A 15009-nucleotide genomic window follows, 5' to 3' on the forward strand; every position below is an offset into this window, starting at 1 on the left:
GATTTGTTATTACAGTTCTCCACTGGTAGTGGTTTAGGATTTGTTATAACAGTTCACCAGTGGTGGTGGTTTAGGATTTGTTATTACAGTTCTCCACTGTGGTGGTTTAGGATTTGTTATTGCAGTTCTCCAGTGGTGGTGGTTTAGGATTTGTTATTACAGTTCTCCACTGTGGTGGTTTAGGATTTGTTATTACAGTACCCCACTGGTAGTGGTTTAGGATTTGTTATAACAGTTCACCAGTGGTGGTGGTTTAGGATTTGTTATTACAGTTCTCCATTGGTGGTGGTTTAGGATTTTTTATACAACGCGAATGAATGTATTTCATTTAAGTAACGCATGTTTAACTTAGTTTTCGGTTTAACATTTTTCAAAATATATATTTCTTCTATTTACTCGTTTTTCATGGTAAAGAAACGTCTCCCCACATTGGCTTCTAAGCTTTTAAAGCTATTTCGTCAGCATTTGTTATTCTAGTACACATTATGTTATTCAATAGAAGTTTATATAAAATTTTTCATTGTTATATGTTCTCTGTCTGCAAATTTAGCATTGGCTATAGCTAGTCTATTTTTACAGAAATACACACTGAATACAATAATCGATCTAGAGACATCGTAAGGAAAACGTAACATCTTGTTTGGTAGAAATATTTTCATACGTCCAGAAGTTCTGCCTTCTCCGTAATATCCACAGTAAATAATTTACTATAAAACTGTTAAAATATTTTAAATGGTTTGTGTCACAAAGTATCGTTCAGTCGAATGTCAAGGTATTATATAGTGATCACATCCAATCACAGAACATGACAATTAAAAGCAACCTACTGAAAACATTATATATATATATGCACAGTACTTTTTCCATTAAATCAAACATGTTGGTGAAATTATTATATACGATTTAATGCTCATTAGAATATATGATCGTGTTTCTCTACCCCATCAAATACATTGTAAAAACTTGACATTAAGATCCAAAGGTGTAAACGCGTCTAAAAAAGTTGTTTACAGCTGGACAGAAATATTCCATATATCAGCAAATTATATAAATTACACATTCTGTTTTACATATTTTGGACGTTCATAATTTTGATAGTACAATCAGTTTTTGAACGAATTTATAAATGAATGACATGACTTCTTACTCATAATATTTTTCGTTATTTAATCTCGATCTCTTACTCACGAAAGTTGTCCTTTTGACAATACAATAACAACATCATACTTAACTACGTACAGTTATCTATCTCCATCAGGTGTTAAAAAACTTCATACACTCCAGTTACATCTGTTCTTGTTAATCATCGTGTTCTACTCATATCTATCTTTTAGTTAAATGAAATTTAACTGAAACTTTGTGACTATAATCATTAATTCGTCCAATAATTATTATCTGTTTATAAACTTAGAAATCGAATGATACTCTGAACATAGCATAATAAATATATTTGAATATTCATTATGGTCAAGAAGGGGGAAAAGAACGGTCTTAATTATATTCAAAAAAATAATGAAACTTCATTTTGTGTTCCATTATCTAATATCCATTGTAATAATGCAGAAAGTATTCAATCTAATTAAGTTGCAACAATGTAGAATAATAAATATTCAACACCTTGCAGACTTTACTTTGTTGATTTTTTTTTCAAATATATGTTTTGTCTTTACCTTATTGTTTCATTAAATAAATGCATATTCTATAAAAACTCTGCAGAAGAAATGAAACAATAAATGTTAAACACACCTGTTACATTCGTCGTCCACACACCACTGGTAGTCTCCACTATCTTGAAAACAAGATTCACCGCTCCGACTAACATCATCATCCTTGTCTCTGGATACGTCATCACTAACGTCGTTGGTTTGTTCTAAAGATTGGCTGTGATTTGATATCTGCTCCAATGATATAGACGATGTTGTTTCAGGAACACCCATGGTCTGTGTGACAGGCAAGACGTCGGCTAAAACATCGAAAAAGGCAATGGTTGGTGCATGATCACTTGTCAGAGTATCTTTGCGTGTGTGTATTAACTGTTTTTCTTTCAATTATACATTAATATTTTATATAAGAAAAATCATCATACTTCTCCGGGTCGGCAGTCTCAGTATTTTTCAGAGCCATTGGTGACTTCTTGAAAATAATTACATGATTAAAATAACCTGTTAAAATTTAACTATCAAAAAGTCTTGTAGTATGCTAAACATATTTACTGTTTCCTGTATGCTTATTACAATAAGGTATGCGTTTCATGTTCATGTAGAATTTTTATAATTTTTCACACATGCACGCTTTTAGCCATGTGTGTAATTTTAACAGCACAGAAAATAGCTGTCAGGGTTTTAACAATATGTGTAGGCTAAGAATTCTTCTACAGTAGGTGTCTGTGATTTGTTGGCGATAAATTCAGACAATAAACGGACAGAACACATTCCACTTGTTTTGCCCCTAGTGGCACAGCGGTATGTCTGCGGACTTATAACGCTAGAAACTGGGTTTCGATACACGTGGTGGGCAGAGCACAGATAGCCCTTTGTGTAGCTTTGTGCATAATTACAAACAAAGAAAACAATCCACTTGTTTTAAAATAATATATTCAAAACAAGTTAAACACATGTACAAAAGATTCCTTACACTATGGATATCATAGTTGTATCTCAGACTCTAAATAGTTCTCTTTTTGTTGTAGAAAATCCATTTAAGCTGATTCAATTACTTTAGAATCCAATTGACAAAACGAACTATTTTTCTACTTTTATCACAACAGTATCAGCGAATAATTCACTTACGCTACCTCATGGGTTACCACAGTTGTAGCTCGAACTTCAAATAATCGTCTCCTTTTCATCAAAGTCCATACAGGCGGGTTCAGTTACTTTAGAACATCCTTTGACAAGACAAATGTTCCTCCTTATCTCTATTAAACTGTGAAACTCACTTTAATATATTACCCGTTATGGCTAATTACTCACACGCTGGCTAACTTCAGTTTTCTAGCTTTTCTCTAAACTTTTTTTTCACTTCACTTCAGTTCTTCTTACTTCTTAACTTGCGCTTGCGAGCAACCTATATAAATAGCTTATTCACTGAGGCCTAGAAAAATACCGAAGATTCGAGTAATGTGACGTCATTAATATTAGTAAAACCTCGACAACAATGAATTGCAAACACAATGTACGGCTCTTACTGAGTTATGTAACCAAACTTGTAAAACCTATCGCCTTTAAAATAATTACTTTTAACCCTCTTGTAATGGAAAACTAAATAATCATTAAATATTAACTCACAAAATAAATAAATTAATAATACCTACACTAAACAGTCTTGTATATCCAGCAATAATGTTAATCAGGGATTGTGACTAAACTATTTTCGCTCTAACTATCTATTAATCTGTATCATTCCACTTGAATATTACGTCTTTTTCGTGTGAATGATTGCTGTAAAGTAGTACAAACTATGTAAATGGGGGCAGTATTATTTTCCACTGGCAAGCCAGGTAATGCTTTAAAGAAGGATCCTCATTTATTTTCTGTAGGAATGGCTAACTATAAGCAACAGGTAGCAGAAACCAACCGACAGAGACAGCAGTACAGAACCTTGTATATAATACTATTCTATCTTCGTTTGGATCAAATTAGCGTGAAACAGTCTAGAGACAATCTTCCAACCATATGTTTGAACAAATATTACATGGGCAGCAGAATGTTATGCAGTGACAAATCCCATGGTCACAGTATCAAAATTTCTAATACTACCTTACTCTGTGTTCTAAGGTGCGCTGATAATCTCTATGGCTGAAGAAAAAAGGCAGGTGCTTCAATAGTGTAAGATTATCAGCGCACCTTAGAACACAGAGTAAGGTAGTATTAGAAATTTTGATACTGTGACCATGGGATTTGTCACTGCATAATTTGCTCTTTCCTTGACAACTGCACTTTACTGTTCTTTTAGCTTTTGCGAGTTTTAAGTTTAAATATAATTGAATAATAAAATGGTATTTTCCAAAAGTATAAATACTTTTAACCCAGGGGGTAGAACTCAATGAGCATCTTATAAGGTCACAAGTTGAGTTAGTTCCCTTTCATGAATCTATGGCTGTGGTAAGATTGTAGTCATGGATTTTCACAAGAGTGGCAAAGGCTTGACATCTAAGAGAAAACTACTTCAAGATCTAATTAATGTCTTAGACAGATATATGCCTTTAGTAATGAATTCTTCCTCTGAGAATCGATCTCAGTGCACAGGAGACATGGCTTACTGAAAGTTGCTGTGATGGCTTGCAGACTAATCAATCTGAGATTGAATGGGATGATCTGTATAAGATTCCCAGGCATTCATTGAGCAACACAACCCTGATCAGTTCAATGTCACTCAAAATTAGGCAAAGGAGAATGTAGGTGCCACAGGTGTATTACACCTACCAGCAGTCTAAATTGTTCCATCAACAGAAGTGATAACAGGCACCAACATGTGAAAATAATTATCCACAGTGTAGTTTGAGCCTGTAGTTGATAGAAGGTGTGCTGCCAATGCAACCATGGGTCACTGAGAGACATGAAGTCAAGCAGATCCCATGGACGAGCTACCCTCAGAAAATTGTCATTCTGCTGCCCATGTAATATTTGTTCAAACATAAGATTCCATAAGCACACCTAAAATGCTGTACTCGCGACATTTAGGACGTTTCAGCCTGGTCTTGGCAGAGACTTCATGAGAGGTAGGTTACTATCAGCACCACAGGTCCCTATGATTGAGGTTAAGCATATTTCTCTTCTAACATTCAATAGTGTGACTAATGACAAAATGGGCAATTTATTAACTTTTTTTTCAAATAGGTAACTGATTGGAATAGGTGGATTCAGTGACAGTTAGTAGTACATCTGATGTGGAGTTTTGATCGTCCTGTGCGTGACTCAATTGAGCACTTAAGTGAGGAGCAACTTGATGACAAAATTTCAATGAATATTTGACACAGTGAAGAACTTTGATAAACATTAAGCTGAATGCAAGGCTCAAAAAGAATACCCACAGAGAACTGTTTGCTTATGTGAAAGTTATGTGCATCTACACAACAAGTTATACTCTACTATGGCATTGGCAGATCGTTAGGATATCCTGATTTCCAAGTTTATCAAAGGAATACAGAGTTAGATTATACAGCATCACCTGCTCTGAAAGACGTTTTAATCCTGATGGAAGCAGTTTCTCTGGCTACTGGGTTCAAGATAGTAACAAAATATCCAACAGTAGTTGCAGTTGCTGTTCCTTGCCCAAAGTGCTCCCTCAAGGTGCCTCCATTGTGCTAAGATTAATTTAGCCACTAATACAGCCCACTTGATGCTAGTGATTGAGTAAGGCTTCACAGACCTTCTCATGATGATTTTTCTGCAGTAGATGCTGATGATGCCTCCAACTACATGTTGTTCTAGAAAAAAGGACTGAAGCATATGTTTTGGTTATGGGCTGGTGGGTCACTGTTAAGAGGCTAATGGAGCTTACACTTGAAACTTGAGAGAGACTTGATGTTACGATGATGTATTGGTGTTTGGTTGCACATTTGAGTCTTCTGCTGAGAATCTGAGCATGTTTCTTCATTAATTATGTAATAATAACTGTCAGAAGAGCCACTAATATTCTACAATACTAATTACAATTAATAATTAATTGTCTTACTTATGAGTAACAAGCAAACTGCAAAAACATTTTCATAAGAACTTTACACTAGGTCATCATTTGGGTACCCTTGATGCTTGTGTTTTCAGCCCTTAACCCAAGAACACCTGATGTAGTTGGGACTGCAAAATTACATAGAATTGAAGTAATATTGTCACATATAAAGTTTCATGTGCTATGCCTATCACATCTATCTAATATATTAATAAGAAAGATAAGAAAGGAAGATTAAGTTGAAGCCAAGGAAATGAAGACTTACATACACACACACAGGTGGAGTTCCTTGTTTGCATTATGGGTAGAGATAAAATATCTATAAACCCTATGTTTTGTTTTTGAATTTCGCGCAAAGCTTCACGAGGGCTATCTGCGCTAGCCGTCCCTAATTTAGCAGTGTAAGACTAGAGGGAAGGTAGCTAGTCATCACCACCCACCGCCAACTCTTGAGCTACTCTTTTACCAACAAATAGTGGGATTGACCACCACATTATAACGCCCCCACGGCTGAAAGGGCGAGCATGTTTGGTGGGACGGGGATTCGAACCCGCGACCCACAGATTGCGAGTCGAGTGCCCTAACCACCTGCCCATGCCGGGCCCCAAACCCTATGAATATTGCAGTTGTACAAGATTGGCATCAGCTTATGGCAAAGTGAGATATTTGCATTTTTCTTATTCTTTCATTGTATTATCAACATTTCATGGCCAACTTTTTGAAGATTGCTGCACTGTTATCTGCTCTCTCTAAAGATGATTCATATTTTAGATGGAATGAAAAAATGTGACCAATTATTTCAGACTCTAAAATGCGCTATAGTTAAAGCTCTGGTGTTGGCATACCCAATACGAGATTTTCATTCCTACTGGACATTAGGGACGGTGAATGTGTTATTTTTTCAGTTGTAGAACAAAATGAAACATGTAATCGTGTATGTTAGCCATATGGTGATGGCTCCTGAATACAGATACTGCACAATGAACAAAAAAACACTTACAGTTGTAATATTATTTAAATATTATTGTTTTTTTTACTTGTATGGTAGAAACTTCACCATTCATATTCAACCATGCTTCAGTGAAGTGGCTCATGAACTTAAAGTATCTGGAAGATTTAATGGCTCATTAAAGGACAATGTTACAAGAGCAGATTTGTCATTGTATTTTATTACTTGGTCATGAAACACAAATCACTGATGGATTGTGTTGCCATTCACTGCCTGTTCATTGCATGGCCTGACCCTGGATACTGTGTGGCAGTTAAAGTTGTTCCTACAACAGCACTATTGAGCCGTACAGTAGTGGATGGATACCAAGATTAATATTCCAGAAGCTCCAGAAAGAACTAGTAAGGATACCAGATCTAGTGTAAGCAATCTTTACCATACAGCAAAGTGATGCATAACCATCCCAGACTGAGGAGCATTGTGTGGATACATATAACCTGTAGCACTTGTACAAGTAATTATGAGTGTAGGAAGGCCACTGAGACAAGATTCTTAACCTGTGTTTCAGCTAGTGATCCATATACTTCTCAAGTAAGGAATACTTCATAATTTGCATAATGCAAGGACTGGATGCCACCATACACATACCTATGCTAATTGTGTGAAGGTGGTTTTACTGGTCATATTCAAGTTGAGATGTCAAATAGTGGTCTAAACATTGTACAGTGTGTACTGCCTACAGTAAAAACAATTTGATATGGAAAACTCCAACAGAGAGTTCTTTATTCTACATTGAAGGTAATTGTAGTTCTCTTCTGGATTAAACAGAGTAATCATTTCCCTGCTGGTCCTTATCAATTACTTCACTAAATGAGTCATTCTGTCCATTATTCTACACATTAGCACAGTCCATACATGTTGTGTTGATGAAACAGTGGATGTCATGGTTTTGCATTAACTTGGAAGTTTATTCAGACCAAATTGTCAGAGAACAAGATAATGACTGATCCAGCTGAAACCGAGTTGCTTCCTGGCAGCTGGTATGTATCTTAGTCACACACACTATCCACTTCTGAACGTCACTTGATTATCAGAACAATGACTGAAAGAAATTGGTGTTCTTGCTATCTGATCTATTAAGTGATATTTTATTATTAAATGTATGAATGACATCGTATGATCGACATTTGGTAATTACACTGATAGGATGGCTTACTGATTGTAAAATTAATTGAACTGAAATGATGTTGCAGTCTTTACTTTCGAAGTCAAAGAGTGATTATATGATTAATAGGAACGAAACAATGTTACAATACTTACTTTCCAAGCTATACAGTGAGTATCAGTGGGGAGATGTTTATGATATCTTAAAGAACATTTCATATGATATATCTAAGCAATAGTGGAATTTTTGCAGAAAAGAAAGCATGACATTCGTTATATTCACAGCTATTTATAATGGACAACCTCCTGATCTGTTTTTGTTGTTGGAAATGACCTTTCTGTACATCGTTCATTATAAATCCATTTTACTGACAGTAAATGTATCTCATTATGGAATATCACATTTAGACTGTGTTTGTCTGGGTGTGTGTTGATAAATATTGTAGTGAAAAGCACGAATATTAATCTTTACTGGAGAGAGTTTAGCTGGAAGGCTTTAGTTTAGATAAATTCTGCTAACAGTTATTTATTTTGTGAAGCCGAGAAAGTGACTCGAGTTTATTGGATCCTAGATGGCAGCACACACACACACACATTCTCTCCACTTCGTTCAGAAGTCATTTGATTATCAGAACAATGAAACAAACATATTGTTGGTGTGACCGTGCTTTACAGTCACTATGAGAAAAACCTATACACTGGATAAATGAAGTGAAGAAAAAGTGCTATTAGCCACTATTCAGGTCTTCACATTTTATAGCCGCACAGTAACAGGTATAATAAATAAACTTAGTTACTGATGAGGAGTGGAATTCTCCAAACTAGTATAACTTAATAACACACGTTGATCAAAATGTAGATAGAACTGGATGGCCCTTGATCTTAGACTTCGAGATTAAACAATTTTTGGAATACAAAATTTACTTATTATCAGAGCAATGATCGAAAGGAATTGGTGTTCTTACTATCTTACCTATTATGATGGCTTATTTATTTTGAGATTAATTGAACTGAAATGATATTTATTGGCTCCTAGATGGCAGCACGTTATAGTTTTGCAGCTATTAAGATATAGGTGGTAGTAGTGTCCCGTTTTTTCGTTACCATTGTAATCACGAACGTTCCACAGGCAATCTGTTTAAAGCTACTAGTATATACTTAGTATTCATGTGTATGTGATGTTCCATACGTATATGGACTTTACACAAAGTCGTGCATGTGTGTTGTGTGACACCAATGAATCAATTATACAAACACAACCATCAAGTAACAAATGAATGTAAATAAAAGATTGGATCTGATGTTAAGATATTGAGATATGAAGTAAAACCGTGATTGCTAGTCTGTGAAGCATCACTGAAAAATATGGTGTGCCTGATATTTCTATTAATGCTGATAAGAAAATATTTTTAGTTTCAACATTAAAATATTCTGCAGGTAAAGGATTTTTGTTGAAAAAATTGGAATAAGGGGTGAGCTCACATATCCATTGAGGGAAAACGTGATTTTACCGCATGTTTTCGGTACATTTCTGGAAAGAAGAATACTAACAATGAAAAGTGGTCGTGTTTTTATGTAGCTATTCCATTTTCGGAAGGGTGATGATATTAACATGAAACAGTAGGAAAAGAAAACCAAATTCAAATATACATATATATATATATATATATATATATCAAGCTTCTTCAGAGCACATGTTAACACAAATCAAATACTACTAAAAGGTTCTATAGGATAATCAAAGTGAGCTAGCTGCAGTCACTGGTTTTACAGCACTAATTCTAAATCAACTCTACGGAGTACTCAGCTCTAAATCCTGACAGCAAATTTTGACACAAAGAAAATTGTCTTTGAGAAGTTGTCAAAATTCTTTTCGACTATACCAGCCAGAAACGACAGTAAGTTGTGTTAAAACATAACTTCGTGCATTATGGCACAACACAGGCTTAATCATCTAACGTTCTTGCATGTTCATAAAAAGCTTTACGTATAATTTAGGTATGACTAAAGTTGCAGTTAAGTTTGTTGGAACATCTACATACCTTTCCTTATATCTTTCAAGTTACCCAGGCAGGGCTGCCTTAAGCCTAAATACATCATAATTGTAAAGCCTCGATTTGTCGAAATTTATTAGACCTGCGTATTCTCTTACACTTTCAGAGCAAGCATTCTTTCACAAACTAGTATACTTATTGGTTTAGTGGTAAGTAAAATAGTTTTAGAATCTGGTGCTCTAATTTTACGTTTCCATATTTCTCAGAATTAAAGAAAAACACAACCTTGAAATTAACTTAATTTTCTTTAAGCATGGTTTGTTTCGTTAGTATTCATGTTCTTTAATTATGTAACTATTGTTCATCTAAGTGTAAAATATTGATGTAGTTGTAACACGTTGTGACTTTTATAAAATTTGTCACGTGTCCTATATAATTCATTGGTATTATGTCTTCATTATATAGCTGATAACTCACCTATACAAAAACTTGACTATTCTTATAAGTAAAAAATAGCTAAATCTTTGATACTTGTGGGTTATTGTTAATTCTTTATTGGTTTTAATATTTCATTGCCATACACTAACCTGTGGTTATTATGTTCATAAGATTTCAATATCGATTTTCAACTACCAAAATTTTGATTATGTCAAAACTAGGATCAGACTACGCATAACAAAATACGTTTATAGCCGTTCGTTCGCCATTAGAGAGATCTGCAATAATAATTCTTAAGCTAATGATTTTCTATTACTTGAAAATGGCTTGCCCCACCTTGCAATACTCCCAATACACGCATTTCTGGTGAATTTAATAGCTTTTTAGTCTTTACTATTTACCCCCAGGGTGGCCAACTTTTACATTAACGTTATGAGTGGTACGTTGATGAATTGTACGCCTATCTACAATCGTGAATATTGGTATACCAAAAACATAAAAAAATATCATGTTCCCGAAAAAGAGAATATCTCTATTTTCCCACATTAATACCTTAGACAAAATTTGGTTTATTATACTGTGCTATTGCTTCAAACACAATACATTGTGCATTTTCCTATTTATTGATTGGCAAGTATCTGTACGTGCTTTATATTCATTCAGTTATTACAGTTACCATCACATTTTTCAGTAACGTTTTTCATATCCGAGCGTTAAATTTGTTCCTTTGACCAAGTGCCAGCCATGAAAAATGCACTTTTTTTATGAAGTGCTCCATATTTCCCCACTTTGTATAGATTATGTCAGAAGGTAATATAACGAATGATTTTTTTGGCTGCAAAACACCATTAACTTCAAGACCGATTCATTAATCAGAACATCACCAACTGCAACTGGGACAGCTTCGGAGATATGACTCATACATTAGTTAGCAGGGCGCAGACCTGGGGCTCCAAAAATAAAGTTAATGAATTATATATTAAACGTGACTGATAAAGTAAAGCTTGAACACTTATTGAAGGGAAACAAATTTCAATAGTGTCAAACTGACACCAGTCTAGAACGAGAGTTTAAGTGATTTATTCCACCTTTACTACAATTAAAATAGTATATAAATGTTTTGTGTGTGTGTGTGTGAAAATGAAGTATATAAAGCTATATTGAGTATTTTGTAACACTCCAGACTGTCTTATTGCCCAAGAAGACCGAGAAGAAGTAATTCGATAGCATTCGACAAAGTATTGTAATAAGATCAATTACTAATGTAAATAATTCAAGAGCACAGAACTGAAGCTACATTAAGACTAAAAACCTATTTTTGAAGATACTGATGTTTGTTATCTGTTCCATAATGCAACTGGAGTAATTTTATTATGTGGTATTTATACATTCTTGGGAAGCTGGTGATACAAGCTGACAGTTATTCCAATGAAAGGAAAAATTTAATAGATATAGTAAAGTGAAATGAATTTTTTTGATGAAATGGCAAAAACTTCCATGTTATTTCTTGCTCCACGAGAATGGTATTTACGCGCATTTGCCTCAATGGGACTGTTTCTTTGGGGTCCTTTGGTAACTTCCCTCCGTATACAAAACTGTAGTTACGCCAGTGCATGTAGCAGTGATTAACAAAGTCGAGAATTTTTTTTTTTTGTAGATTCCATTTTGTTATCGACATGAGAATCGTGAAAATAATACATTTAAGTTGTGTATCTGATAGCTTAGTTTTAGATACAAACACAGTTTGTATAAGAGAAAACAGGAATAACAAATCTTTGAAATTTACGATAAACATTGAATCTATAAAAAAACACGATTGCGTCTCTTTGTTCGGAATTTGTCTCGCAAATATCTCGATTAAACTCTACTAATCTCACATCGTTAGAAAGGCCTTTGTCCGAGGATTCCGAATTGCATACTGGTTTTTCCATTCATTATCACCTTACCTGGTTTTCGCTTAGTCAAACCTTTTAATACAATGAGTATGCTACACCATGGATAAAATGTCGTTGTTATCACGTGAAGACTGGCTTTGATTTCAACTTTAGTTTTTTTAGTTCCAAAGTATTTCACACAAACAACATTTAACAATTGCTATGGGCTTTCTCGACTTATTTACGTCTAAAATACACATGCGCAATTCGTTCAAAACCATACTTACCACTTTGTGAACACGCATTCAGACATTTCTGCATATTCAGCTAAGTTTGCCTCCATTACAACTTTACATTTATTTCACTTTGCAATAATTTAGCATAGGTTCGTTCCCTTAACTGCTATATACACCTTTCAGCTACCTTTTTCTTTATTACTGGTTATATTCTTCGTTTTTGTGAGTTTTTTCTGTGCCATACACTAAATGTTCATAACTGTTTCATACTCTATACACTATTATAAATACCATGACTATACTTTATTGTTTACTCTACGTGTAGTTTTATTAAATAAAATTATGTCTGCATTAATAGACCAGGATTCATCAATATAACACATAATGTCTTCAAGAAAGCGTAGCTCAATTTGCGTGCGTGAAAATGATAGAATAAGGACATTTCAAGCAAAGGGCATGAAAACTACCGCAAATGTTTTGCAGATCGCGTCTAGTTTAACAATATACAAAGTTTCGTATCTAGGAACACTAAAGAACATCACCACTAAAATAATTTGTACTCTTTGTATGATTGATGAAAACTTTTATATGTAATTACATTTTAATGTACATAATATTTACCATTTCATCGGAATGTTATTTATTCTTGTTTAATTATTTTATAAGCTGTTCAGTTGTTTTCATATAAATAGGATGAATATCACTCAGACTGAATAGTTTTACATCAAAAGTTTTGTAAAACGCGACAAGAGAACGGATAAAAATGTGAATATCCTCAAAGAATAAACTTGTAACACGTGAGCGGCTAAACAAAGCATTCCCACAGCTTTTGTTAAAGAAAAAAAAGATAGAAACCCATGAAAATATAAAATAAAACCTTATCTATATTACCAAAAGTTGATAGAAAGATAAATTACGTAAATTAATAAAATCCTGAGTACCTTTCTTTTGTTTTTGTTAATTTCTATTATTATCTATAAGATCTTCAGAAATATAATATCCTAAAAGATGCCACAAGAATCACACAAATTTAATAAACTTTCCATCGATGGCTCTACGAACACAAATTGAGTATTTTAGATGAATTAATACATCTGTCTACTGGTTAATCGAGATATTCAAAAATATTCATATCTATATACATACCTTAAATAGTTAAAATATATTATATATCTTATTTCTCATCAAATAATTCTACAGCTATGATCAAATGTTTTGCATCACTCAAAGGACATGGTTAAAAGATATTTATATATAAATAAATATAATTTAGATCTTTTATATAAAATCATTTAATCATAAAAACTATAAAATAATACCACAAAAGCCTACTAGAATCCACAATAGTAGTACTTAGTATTTGCAGTGCACTCCATAGTTTTTCAAGACTTCGAATTTCCTAATCCTCTCAGGCTTGGACTTATCTAGGATCTGAAGGATCGAGTAATCCTTTAGATTCCCCCGTGCAGTCTTTAAGCGTGACATTACTCAGCAGGTTTCATTCGATTTTATAATTCAACATTAGATAATACTAAGGCAATACAAAACGTTTGGTCATAGCTGTAGAATATACTTGTATACCTCTTCGTTTTTTATTGTAATCTGGAAACATTTACGGATTTCCACGTGAGTATCATACATGAAAACAATAGTGTAATTACAAGAATGGTCTGGGCATCAATAGTGGACTTTGTTTCAAAAAGTGAGTTGTAATATTAACAAGTTTATCGCTATTATAAAAACAGATGTCACACACATACGATCATAATTAGTATGCCATTTAAAAGACTGAATATTATCAAACAGAGTTGTTACTATTCTAATGAAAGTCTATTTAAAATAAACATGATAAATCAAGTTGTTTACACTGTATCTTTAATAATTCAAAGGCTGTCTGTTTAAGGAGCCCATACCCAGACATTTGTATGAACATTGCCAACACATTCTCTTAGTTTATGTTTAGGTAGTGTTTAGAGTATTTTAGGAATCAAAGGAAAAGAAAATATGTCAAGCTTCTTATCCTGAAAGGTATATATCTTTTGGCTTGACTTGAACAACTTCAGGCTTTGGAACACATTCAGGCAAAATTACATTAAAAGGGAAAATTGGGAAACGTTATTTATGCCTACGAAGACAGTGGTATGTACAAATCATCAATATCTAATACCTTTTAGAATATAAACATGCTTTGCCAAATCCTTCGAAACGTACGACTTTTATATGAATATCTACCTTCAAACAAATGTGTTATTACACCCAAATTATGAAGATCACCTACAAAGAAAGAAAAACTAGTGAAGACGTTTGAATAATCGGTCCTTGTGTCATCGTTAAAATTAAACAAACAATTCTAACATGACGTTTTTCTGTAAACAAATAAAACGTTGTGCTTTAATTATTTAGTTGATTTTAATGAGGAAGTATTGGAACTTTCAAAGAAAAAGACAAGTGCTATATATACAGAGAGAGAGAAAATGGGAACATGTACTATTCTGAGCATATAATTAAGACTTGAGGGAAAATGTTAACAGAAATTCTGATGCGTAAAATCGACGGAAGAAGAGCAAGATGCAGGCACAGATTTACTTGACTGATAGCACTAGAAAACATTTTTAAAATCGACGGAAGAAGAGCAAGATGCAGGCACAGATTTACTTGACTGATAGCACTAGAAAACATTTTTA

The 15009-nt window shown here is 33.8% G+C and overlaps 1 protein-coding gene across 1 annotated transcript in view; it reads right to left on the minus strand.

The window, feature by feature from the left end:
* The window catches only part of LOC106459457, an 83995-nt gene that overhangs the window by 21282 nt on the left and 47704 nt on the right, over positions 1–15009 (minus strand). Inside the window, exon 3 of the mRNA XM_013919079.2 lies at positions 1747–1963. Within this exon, the coding sequence (XP_013774533.2) occupies positions 1747–1937 (191 nt within the window). The 5' untranslated portion in view covers positions 1938–1963. The remainder of the gene's footprint in view (positions 1–1746; positions 1964–15009) is intronic.

The sequence above is a fragment of the Limulus polyphemus genome, unplaced genomic scaffold (genome assembly GCF_000517525.1).
Source record: "Limulus polyphemus unplaced genomic scaffold, Limulus_polyphemus-2.1.2 Scaffold611, whole genome shotgun sequence".
NCBI classification, from domain to species: Eukaryota; Metazoa; Arthropoda; class Merostomata; order Xiphosura; family Limulidae; genus Limulus; species Limulus polyphemus.